At 43.8% G+C, this 12,070-nt stretch overlaps 1 protein-coding gene across 1 annotated transcript in view; it reads right to left on the bottom strand.

The window, feature by feature from the left end:
* LOC147099550 (kinesin-like protein KIF18A) overlaps positions 1–6,808 on the bottom strand; it is an 81,305-nt gene extending 74,497 nt beyond the window's left edge. Inside the window, exons 1-2 of the mRNA XM_085969793.1 lie at positions 6,484–6,808; positions 2,772–2,929 (exon numbers count right to left, since the gene is read on the bottom strand). Coding sequence (XP_085825919.1) covers positions 2,772–2,929; positions 6,484–6,799 — 474 coding nt within the window. The 5' untranslated portion in view covers positions 6,800–6,808. The remainder of the gene's footprint in view (positions 1–2,771; positions 2,930–6,483) is intronic.
* Positions 6,809–12,070: the final 5,262 nt, after the last annotated feature.

Genomic DNA, 12,070 nt, shown 5'->3' with positions numbered 1-12,070 from the left:
ACATTGTGCCCGTTCAGCAGTTAAACATTGTATTTACCTCCTTTACGAATTCATCCAGGTCTTTCTTTTCACCAGCAGCTAACCTGCTCTATAGTCCTTTTCTCTCCATACTCTAGTTTCTATTTATCCCTTACCACATTTGCCCCAATTCTCTCTGTACTTTGAAAGATGATTATATGTTTTTTGTACACCATTAGCACTAATGCTGCCAAAATCAAATTACCAAAAGCAAAAGGTTCCAAATGAACTTGCCAGTTGTACCACAACATGGCCTGACAATGATTTGAATCTTTACCAATTGATCACATGGGTAATCCCACAATTTGAAACAGACTGTTATTTCACAGAATGTGGCCTGTAACACTACACATCTTGCTTCACCCTCCCTCCGCTTCCCATCCAGCACAATGTAATTTAAAGCGTGCGCCAACATTTCTGATTATTGCGACACAAGAATGAGAGTCGCTGAGTTTTTTTTTTAATTGAACACAAGCGCCAAGACTGCTTAAGGCATTACACATCCAAACGCTAGCCAGTACCACATCCAAGTGCAGCTCCTGATTAACAAAACACAAAATCTATTTATTTAGAGAATTTACGTTTCCGTGAAATCATTCTGTCAGAGGGTAGCTTTCCATATTTGCTGAAGTTTAAAACTTCCTATTTCTCTCTGGCAAGCATGTCCCATAATCTGCAACAACAGCATTAAATCTTACCAGATTAACAGGTTACAGCATTTCAAACCACGGATGGCATTCACCCAGCACATTTGTAATAGTACGAGACAAACACTAAGCCCTGACAGGAAAGATTATTTCACACATCCCAATTTATGGTCTGTAAGCATCCAACAGCTCAAGTCATTACATCATCAGACATTATACTTACACAGCAGTGCAGAGCAACATCCAGCTCAACTTCCTACAGCTCCATTCATATGATTACAAGGGACTATTTTGTGAAACCACTTTTGTAGATAACAAAGAGTAGGCTACATGGAGCACTGGATACTTGAAGGGGCTTACAAGGCAGCAATCTCAGAGGGGTCCAGAGGACCAGAGCGCGCAAAACTCGAATGGTTTATAATCATCTGAACCCCGAGATGAGATTGCTGCTCATTCTCCAGGTACTTTTTTTTTTTAAATAACGTAACGGGAAAGATCAATTTATTCCACGATGTTTGGCACTAGTTGCCATCATAGCCAATGGCAACAGCCAGTGTGCTTAGAATTGTTAATGCTTCAATTTGAACGTTACCATGCAACAACTGTGATGCAATCGCTAGTTTAGAATATTTCGTCTGATTACAGGGTAGGGTGTGATTGGATAGACAATATATCAAGCTTCAGTACCACGCAGACGGTGAGCATTTGCATATATTATCTGAACTACATGGAATCTTTATTTATAGGAACTGGGATTTGATGATCAAACAACAAAAGTATTTGTGCACCAAGAAAAGCTCCAATTAAGACTACTGGATCCAAATAGAAATCTTCAGTCTCAAGTACATATGACCTGCCTTTGCAAACATCCATGACCTCTGCTGAGGATTTATCCCACTCACAGGCTCCTCATATTTTGTACTTATCCCTCACCAATGTTCCCTCTAATTTTTTTGGGGTGCGAGGCCCCTTTAAGGGGCTGCGCAGCTCAATCAAACTTCCATGCGTGCGTGGCTTTTCCACTGAGAAGCCAGCAAGCGGCCTGTGCGGGAGCTTCAGACAGCTGTGCAGCTTAACGGGAACATTGTCCCTCACCGTCGGTCTTGACTAATGCTCGTTTTCTCTCCCAATAATCAATCAATCAATGCTAGCTGGTAATAACCTTACTAGCAACAATCTTCTGCTAGTAGCCACTATCATTTGTAGTCTGTTTACATGGTCTACAGAGCAGCAGTGATACCCGCCCTGCTGTATGCCTCAGAGACATGGACCATGTACAGCAGGCACCTCAAAGCACTGGAGAGGTACCACCAACGCTGCCTCCGCAAGATCCTGCAAATCTATTGGCAGGATAGGCTCACCAACGTCAGTGTTCTCGCTCAGGTCAACATCCCCAGAATCAAAGCTTTGACCACGCTCGATCAGCTCCGATGGACGGGTCACATCGTCCGCATGCCTGATACGAGACTCCCAAAACAAGCGCTCTACTCGGAGCTCCGACACGGCAAGAGAGCCCCAGGTGGGCAGAGGAAACGCTTCAAGGACACCCTCAAAGCCTCCATGAAAAACTGCAACATCCCCACCGACACCTGGGAATCCCTGGCCCAAGACCGCACAAAGTGGAGGAGAAGCATCCGGGAAGGCACCGAACACCTCGAGTCTCTTCGCCGGGAGCAAGCGCAAGTCAAACCAAGCACCCCACCCACCCGCCCCACTTGTAGGTCCCGCAGTGGACCCAGTCACCCGAGAACTCATCTTTAGTGCGGAAGCAAGTCATCCTCGGTTCCGAGAGACTGCCTAAGAAGTTGTTTACAAACGTCCACCCTTTTTCAAATACAGCATCTGTGCACCCATCAGTTTTCGTTGGGAGTAGATCAACAGCTGATTACATCCTATTGCAACTTCAACACCATACAAAACAAAGTTACACTTAGAGAAATTCATTGTATTACTAGCTGAACAATCCTTCCATGGCAAAGCAGTTGAAGTGCTTGGAATTAAAATGATAAGGTGTATAAAAAACGTGATCTTAAACAGGATTCAGTAAAGCTCTGCCAATGTACTGAACACGCAAATTTTCATTAAAACCATCAGCTGTTAACTCGCCTCCAAATACGAGACAGCAACTTCACAAATTTTCTCATCTTTCATCTGTTCGATTCTCTCATACAGTTCCACCATAGTGAGATACATCACTCCAGGCTGATCCACACTACCCAGCATTGTATGGGTCTTCCCAGATCCTGTTGCACCATAAGCAAAGACTGAAAAATAAAATGTACAGTACATTAGAAATTCTTTCATGGCAATCCCTCAGTGGCAAGCAAATAATCCTTTGCCTCAGTGCTCCCATGCAAACACTAAAGGAAAAGGTAATTGTGATGAAAAGTGGTAATGGTCCTGTGTCAAATGAGAATATTTTTCCCCATTATATATTTATGTAACTTTAGAGGGGGGGGGGGGGGGGGGGGGAGGAGGGAAGGGAAGAAAGAACTTGCATTTATACAGCACCTTTCAAAACCTTGGTGCTCCAAAGTGCTTTACTGCCAGTAAATGTAGTAGCCAATTTGCGCACAGCAAGTTGGTACAAACAGCAATGAGAATAAATAAATAAATAAATAATACTAGATAAGCATATGAGGGAGGAGTGGTGGAGACAGAGATGCACTTCCTCACAGCTTGTGGAAAATATCAGGGCATCAGGGAGAATTTCTACCAAAAATTCTCACAAATATGCCCTGATTTCAGAAATCTGAATGACAACCAAAAACTCCCATTCCTACTGGGAGAGGAGAGAAGCTGTATAACACTGGCGGCGCACTATGTTACAGCTTGCCATGAACAGAGGGACAACCAGTAAACTAAGAAAAAAATATATATAAACAATGCGAATGTATATTTATACACTCAGGGATATACCTGTTTATACACTGTATGAATAGAACTGCGTTTATGTGCTAAACCATAAATGTATTTTGATGCTTTGGCAACATAAGATGTAACTTATCATGCCAATAAAGCGATTTAAATTGTAAATTGTAAAAAAAAAAAAAAAATTGTAAATTGAATAGACTGTTACGCTGATGGAGCTAGATGAGGAAGGATAGGAGGAGGCTCAAGCGGAGCATAAATGCTAGCATGAACTGTTAGAATATACAGCACAGAAACAGGCCATTTGTCCTATGTAAAATATCCAGGTAATCTGTTTAAATGATGTTGGTTGAGGGATAAATAACTCCCTTGCTCCTTCTTTGAATAGTGTGATGGGATCTTTTACATCCACCAGAGAAAGCAGACGTTTAGCGTCTCATCCGAAAGACGACACCTCTGGCAGAGGAGCACTCCCTCAGTACTGCACTGGAGTGTCAACCTAGAGAGGTGCTCAAGTCTCTGGAGTGGGGCTTGAACCACAACCTTCGGACTCAGAGGCTAGAGTGCTACCCACTGAGTCACAGCTGAGAAAAATAGTTTCACGTCTAATTACAATTGTGTTATAAAATTACTCATGATGTCTTTCTTAGCTAAATATTTAAGGATAAGGCCAGCGTAGGACCACACCCTGAATAATAGGAAGTTGTCCTTTTGAGGAGTCAATTAGTCAATAAAAACTTACGGTACAGAGATTAGTAAAGATTAACAGGCACACTACACAAAGATACTTTTCCCCGGTCAGCAGGAACATGGATAGTGAAAATTGTATCTGCTTTTCTAGAAGGAGCAGACTCAATGGGCCAAATAAGTTATTTTGGATTACTAACTCTACAACATCCCACTTACTCAAGTGAAACAACTGTCTTCTAGGCTCTACATATGAACCCTTCAATGAGGGTTACTCTTCAAGGACTGGAGAAAAAATGCACCAGTGATTACTTGTGGCTTACGTTTCAAGAATGTTACTGGTTGCTTTCGCCTTCAAATTTACGCTTATTGAACCCAACTACGAGTAACGGATAGCTGCTTTGTAAAGCTTCAAAAAATCTAATTCATTATGCCATTGCTGACAAGATTTGCATTAACTAATACGAAAGAGTGAACTTTGAGCTATTTTGAAGTGAGCTACTAAAATAGCAGAAGCTCAAAAATATTCAAGTGACTGGCTGCTCGAAGTACTTTCGGCCAGTAATGGATTCATTACAATATTCCCTCGGGGTTGCAAGTATAAAGCAGCATTACGGAAAGGGTTAACATTGATTACAGTCCAACATTCCAGCATTAATTGCAAACATATTTATGAGGTTGATCATTGACAGACTGTATTACACAGGTCATTACTAAATTTAAGCAACGTTGACAAGATTTAGTTTAAGCTTTAAATTTTAAGGCCAAAATTATAAAATATTTTCATAATGCCTTTACGTTTCTTTAATTTCTCTGATGCACAACACTAGCCTTATTGGCTACTTAAGTGATTTAAAGTTGGCACTTGTTCAAGTGAATGGAATACAAGATAAACCTTTGTTTTAACATGGTCGCCAAGACCCTGCCGAATCCCACACAAGAACTGGGCTACGTGTGCAGTTAAGGGATTCAGAACTAGCACGGTTTCACAATTGGCTGTTTGAAAGATTAAGCAGTTTTCGCAGATAACAAAAATGAGAAAATTGAAGTGGCCGCAAAGGGCATTAATTCACTAACACAATCCGCAAAATGACAGGAATTTTTTTTTACGCACCAGCAATTTCCCAGTCGCAGCAAACTAAGTCGAGCAACAGAGGCAAAGTCAGAGGGAAGTGGGAGAAAGAGAAAAATGAAATGAAGAGAAAAGCTGGGGGCGAGGGGGAACAGTATTGGACCCCACTGTGATGACCCAAAGTTGAATCGCTTACCAACACTCACTGAACAACATTTAAATTGAGGAACAGCCACTTAGTTCAGGGATGGCGTTGGGGAGGGCTGCCAGGTTTCATGGAAGAACCACAAGATAAGCTAGTGTCTTCTGGAAAGGAAAGAGGACACCGAGGGGTGGGGAAGAGGGAAAAGCCAGAAGGACGGAAGAAGGAAACTAATTGAAAATCTAGGAAATAGGAACTCACATCAGAATGCAAGAAAAATGAGACAGAATGAAACATGCCAAATCCATTTTACAAGGAGTTCCAGAAGGTAAAAACTTTGATAGTGTTCCTTAAACCCCATCATTAACCATAGCACCTTTCGATGTGGTAGTTTATCCTGCATCACATTTTGTGCTTTCAGTACTTTACTTGATTTTTTCCACCCTGAGACAAATGGCCCAGGTTCACTAACCGGATGAACTGCAAGCCTTTTGTAAATAACTCTAAATAGTTTGAATTAACCCACACTACACAGCAGCACATCACAATTTGCAGTATGCAGTCCTAAGGGACAACAAAAGCTCACAAAGTAGTGCCTGGAAGAGGCAGCTATCGTAGGAAGTAAAATGACATACTATAAAGTCACCTCTTCATCTCTTACAACATGTAATCAATGGTTGCAATGCCTACCTACCTCAAAATCTAAAGAATGCTGGCCTGAACAATCTAGTTTTGGTTTCGCTCCCCCCCCCCCCGGCTCACACCAAAACTATGGTAAAAGCAATATACAGTATGACGACAATTGTTCACAGCACAGCAAGATAGCTACATAGTCATTGCACAAACACCTTTGCAAATTGCCTATATAAAAAAAGGTGCCTCCAGCGCTCTACATGTGGGCATCAGCCCAGTAATGAAAGGAATTACAGAAAGTTAGCTCAAGGGTGCTGTATGGATGTACTCCAAATACAAATACAGATTTACATCTGTGCTTGAGCTACATTGACTCCATGTTTTCAAACTGTGTATGTAGCTTTAACTCTTACCTGAGCAATTGTATCCATTCAAAACACCTTCCAAAATATGTTTAGTTGTGAACTCAAACACCTCCTGCTGTGTCGAGGTTTCATTAAAAACTCTATCAAACACAAACTTCAGGTCCTTCCTTTTCCGACGTGGCATTTCTCGGGCTCTGAACTTAGCTTCAGAAAACACATAATCGTTGCTGTCTTCCTTTGGGTCAAAGACCAGAACATTTTCATCCACTACTTGCGCAACTGCATGGCTATTGCTGTCCTGCTCACGTTGATTCTGGGGCCGTACCCGGACAACTACGGTAACATTCCCTTCCTCCAGTGCCATGATTCACATTCATGGATTATAATTATCACCGACCCTGCCTCCTCATGTACCTGTAACCAAAGAAAATGAAGTCAAATAAGGAAAAAAAAGAGTATTTAGCAGGTGAGCAGATGGGACCGCATATGTATTTACAAACCAGCTATATCATAGCATAGTCAAATACGAGATTGTGCCTTTGCCTGCCCAGATCCAAATCTCACCAAGTCAGCAGGTGGGGGTGTGGAAAGAGAAAGGACAATAGCGATAAAAGCAGATGTCTAGCTGCTGTGGGAAAATGGGTCACTTGATGGCCTTCTTAACCAGGGAAATATTATACAGGATATGGTTTGATCTAAATAACACAAAAAGGGGTTCAAGTGAAGTCTGCAGTTGATTCCCTAGTGGAAAATTTGCAATTATAGCCGGTTTCTTTTTTTTTTTTAAAACTCTGCATATTTCAAAGCTTCAGTGTAGGTATGGTGCATGTGATAGGATCAGAAAGAGATGCCATTCAAGTGCCCAAAAGCAGATTGTTTTGTAAATCAAAGTAAATAATTCTACATAACTAAAAATTCTTTTAACTGATGTACCCCAGAAAATACTTTGAATATGGTATTCAGATACCACTCATTCCGTGTTATCCTTTTCACTCAGAAGGATAACAGAAACAAGCACTCTGACCACCCTGGCAAGAGTTCAATAATACAGTAAAAGCTTCCTTGCTAAAATTCCCCACCATCATTTAAGACTGGCAAATTTCCCTCCACAGGAGACTGCTTTAAATTTTGCTCATTTACTTATGCTCCCAAGAAAGATGGTAGAGTTCCTATAGGGCAATTTGTATTTAGACAGCAAAAGCAAACTGACTTATGTACAATCTTTCCACAAGGGCATCATCATCATTATATACTCACACTGCACAAGAACCAGCAATTCTTTTTATGGTTCCAGACTCTCAGGCTATCCCGATCATACATACCAACAGGCCACCCTCATTGTGCACTCACACACTCCACAATGGCTGGCCATTCTCATTAAACAGTTATAAAAAAAAAACAGAAAAGTCTGGAAATACTCAACCAGTTCTGGTGAAAGGTCACCGACCTGAAACATTGTTTCTCTCGCCACAGATGCTGCCTGACCTGCTGAGAATTTCCAGCACTTTGTTTTTATTTCAGATTTCCAGTATCCGCAGTATCTTGCTTTTGTTCTCATTAAACAGTTGCAGACATGCAGCCTGACTTCATTACACACACATTCTCCAGACAAGTCTGCCTTGACAACACATACATACTCCAGGCAGAATGCCCCGATGACTTGCTATTGTACATCACTTCAGCCACAAGAGCACTTCCATATGGGATGTCTATGAGGGAATGCAAGTTTTACCTCAAAGTTAATTATGCCACACATTAATCTTAAATATTGCAGCTCTAATTACTTTAACCTGCCATCCAACATTTAGGAAAGGCTTGCTTTTATGGTACTTCTTTCTGGAATCTCATTTAGAGGGTCCAACCGTAAATCCCAACTTTTGAGTGCCATTCTCAACCGTGCCCTTAATGGGTGAGTTTTGGTTGGATTGTTGGGTTGACACTTTGAAGTACCAAAACCAGTCCGCTTCTGTAGAATCATGCTTTCATTGCTTAATTGGGTAGTGACATTCACCCAGGCCATTGTGGTTTCCCTCTTGATAGAAATATGGCAGAGGGAATCTAATCAAGGAATAAAGCGAGGCGAGATAGTTTAGTCTCTGGCTTCCAAAAATGCAACCTGGTTCATAGTGAGCGTTAACTCTACAGCATAAAACTCTAATTTAGGACTAATTCCAAGTCTCACTTAGACAAACCACAAGGCTGACAATAGTAGGAACAAAAAGTTTGAAGCTGGGATATAGTTGAGGGAGCTTTATCCTGCATCTAACCCATGCGTATATCTGATCTGGAAAAGCTTAAATGGTGACAGAAGCAAATATGAAAATGTTATTATTACACATACGGAAACATCATTCACTGTCCCTGCCACATGTCGTACTCTCCATTTAATTGGATCAATTCACTGTGGATTTGGCTACTACATTCTGCATGGGCCCACTTTCCAATTATACAGAGCAACAGAATCTCAACCGACAGTTACTTCATTTGTCAAAAATAATCTAGTTAATTGCATCTCACACAACAACTTCTAGTTATAAAACACCTTTAATGTAGTCAAAACATCCCAAGGCGCTTCACAGGGGCCGAGGTGTGATAAATGGCAGTTGGAAAGGTTACCTGTAAACATCTGACACGATTCTCTGACTATATAAGCTGTGTCTTTATGCATTTCTCCACTTCACCTGAAGAAGGAGCAGCGCTCCGAAAGCTTGTGATTTCAAATAAAGCTGTTGGACTATAACCTGGTGTCGTGCGACTTCTTACATTTGTCCACCCCAGTCCAACTCCGGCATCTCCACACCATAATTCTGTTAGATTCAGGAGATGGTTCTGTGATAGTGGATTGGCAGTTAGGATCAGATCAGCCATGATCTCACTGAATGGCGGAGCAGGCTCGAGGGGCCGATTGGCCTACTCCTGCTCCTATTTCTTATGTTCTTACTTCAAAAGAGCTGGCACAGACTTGATGGGCCAAATGCCCTCCCTCTGTGCTGTACTATTCTATGATTTGGTGCGCATTTTGTTTTTGCTTGAATGGATGAGACTTTACCCCATCCAGGTTTACAAGTATCTGTTACTAGGCAGCCACCAGCAAATCCAGTTGGGGACCAAGTTTGCCCTCTTCCTCCGACTATCTGTACAGAACTAGATTTCATTGCTCATAACAGCAGCAATGCTGAGATTGGAAGCTCAGCAAAGCAGTTGCAGTGTGAGCCTCACATAAAAAAAGCCCTGCATTTATACAGCACCTTCCACAACCAGCAGACGGTGGCATAGTGGTTAGCACTGTTGCCTCACAGCGCCAGGGACCCGGGTTCAAATCCGGCCTCGGGTGACTGTCTGTGTGGAGTTTGCACATTCTCCCCGTGTTTGCGTGGGTTTCCTCCGGGTGCTCCGGTTTCCTCCCACAGTCCAAAGATGTGCGGGTTAGGTTGATTGGCTATGATAAATTGACCCTTAGTGTTAGGGGGATTAAAATGTGTGGGGTTACGGAGATAGGGTGGGATATGTGTTGGTGAAGAGGTTACAGGGATCGGGTGGGATATGTGTCGGTGCAGGCTCGATGGGCCGAAATGGCCTCTATCTGCACTGTGGGGTTTCTGTGATTCTGTGACTTCCCAAAGTGCTTTACAGCCAACAAAGTTCTTTTGAAGTGTAGTCACTGTTGTAATGCAGGAAACAGAACAGGCAATTTGCACACAGCAAGCTCCCACAAACAGCAATGTGATAATGACCAGATCATCTGTTTTAGTGATTGAGGGATAAATATTGGCCCAGGACACCGGGGAGAACTCCCCTACTTCTTTGAAATAGTGGCCATGGGATCTTTTACATCCACCTGAGACAGCAGACTGCGCCTCGGTTTAGCGTCTCATCCAAAAGACGGCACTTCAGGCAGTGCGGCACTCCCTCAGTACTGCACTGGCTCTAAAGGGGGAGGGGTGGGGGAGAATGTCACCTTGGATTTTTGTGCTCAAGTCTCTGGAGTGGGGACTTGAACCATCGAGGCGAGAGGCACTGCCCACTGAACCCACTAAAACACCCCACCCCCACAAAGCATCTGTCTGTCTGTCTGTTCAAAGGCTGATGGAAATAATTTCTTCAACCGGTTGCACTGTGAATAAACACGGAGATGAAAGACGCAAGGAGGAAAATTAAACGCGGCCTCTAGACAATGATAAATAACAGGCAGAGGCGAGGAGAGGCCTGGCCCAGGCCCGACTGGACATATTTGAACTCAAAACGCCTCAGGGGGAAAAAAAAACAGCCCTCCGGCGGCAGGCAAACCCGGTCCGGGTACCTACCGAGTACCGCGCGGCCACGCCTGACGAGAGAAAAGAGACTTGTCTATTCCGGCCGCCCTTTTATTATTTTTTTACTCTCTCGACCGACGGACGGTTTAAAATTCCGCGCGCCCGCACCGCGCATGCGCTGCTCGGTTCCCCCTCCTGGCGAGCGGAAGGAGCGCATGCGCTGCTCCTTACCTCCCCCTCCCTCCTCCTCCTCCAGGAGCGCATGCGCGAACGCGCCAACCCGGCTCCCGGCGACTGCGCGTGCGTCCAACGGCCGCCGTCCGCTTTCACAACTGCGCAAGCGCGTTGCTCCAAGTGCGCCGAACCCTGGGTCGTGTGAAAGGACAACAGCGACTACTTGTATTCATATAGCGCCTTTACGGTCGTGCAATGTCCCAAGGCGCCTCACAGGAGTGTTATAAGAGAAAACATTTGACAGCCAGCTACATAAGGAGCAATTAGGACAGATGACCAAAAGCTTGGTCAAAGAGGTAGGTTTTAAGGAGCAGAGGGCTAGAGAGGTTTAGGGAGGTAATTCCAGAGCTCAGGGCCCAGGCATCAGAAGGCACGGCCGCCAATGAATGAGCGATTATAATCAGGGATGCTCAAGAGGGCAGATATTCGAGGAGCGCAGATATCGCTGGGGCAGTTGTGGGGCTGAAGGAGGTTGCAGAGATAGGGAGGGGCGAGGCCATGGAGGGATTTGAAAACAAGGATGAGAATTTTGAAATCGAGACGACGCTGAACCAGGAGCCAATGTAGGTCAGCGAGCACAGGGGTGATGGGCGAACGGGACTTGGTGCGAGTTAGGACACGGGCAGCAGAGCTTTGGATGGCCTCAAGGTTATGTAGGGTAGAACGTGGGAGGCCGGCCAGGAGTGCGTTGGAATAATCAAATCTATAGGTAGCAAAGGCATGGATGAGGGTCTCAGCAGCGGATGAGCTGAGGCAAGGGCAGAGATGGGTCATGTGATGGAGGTGGAGATAGGTGGTCTTAGTTACGCCGTGGATCTTAAAACAAGGTGCAGTTGGATTTCAGTCCATTCTATGAATGTTAGTTACCCATTCTTGTATATGAACAAGCGGGTAAAATACTACCAGGTTCAACTAAAAAGGTTATTTTCCCACTCCAGAGACTTTCAGCACAAAAGTCTAGGCTGACACTGTAGTGGAGTACTGAGGGAGTACTGCACTTTATGTGGTGCCGTTTTACGGATGAGACGTTAAACCGAGGCCCCGTGTTCCCCCTATGGTGGACGTAAACAATCTCACGGCCACTATTTCGAAGAAGAGCAGGTGAGTTATTCCCCGGTGGCCTGGGGCCAATATTTATCCCTCAATCA

The sequence above is a fragment of the Somniosus microcephalus genome, chromosome 28 (genome assembly GCF_052327205.1).
Source record: "Somniosus microcephalus isolate GS21.2 chromosome 28, FLI_Smic_1.0, whole genome shotgun sequence".
NCBI classification, from domain to species: Eukaryota; Metazoa; Chordata; class Chondrichthyes; order Squaliformes; family Somniosidae; genus Somniosus; species Somniosus microcephalus.
The sequence above is the reverse complement of the archived record's forward strand: the minus strand, read 5'-3'. Positions and strand labels throughout refer to the sequence as shown.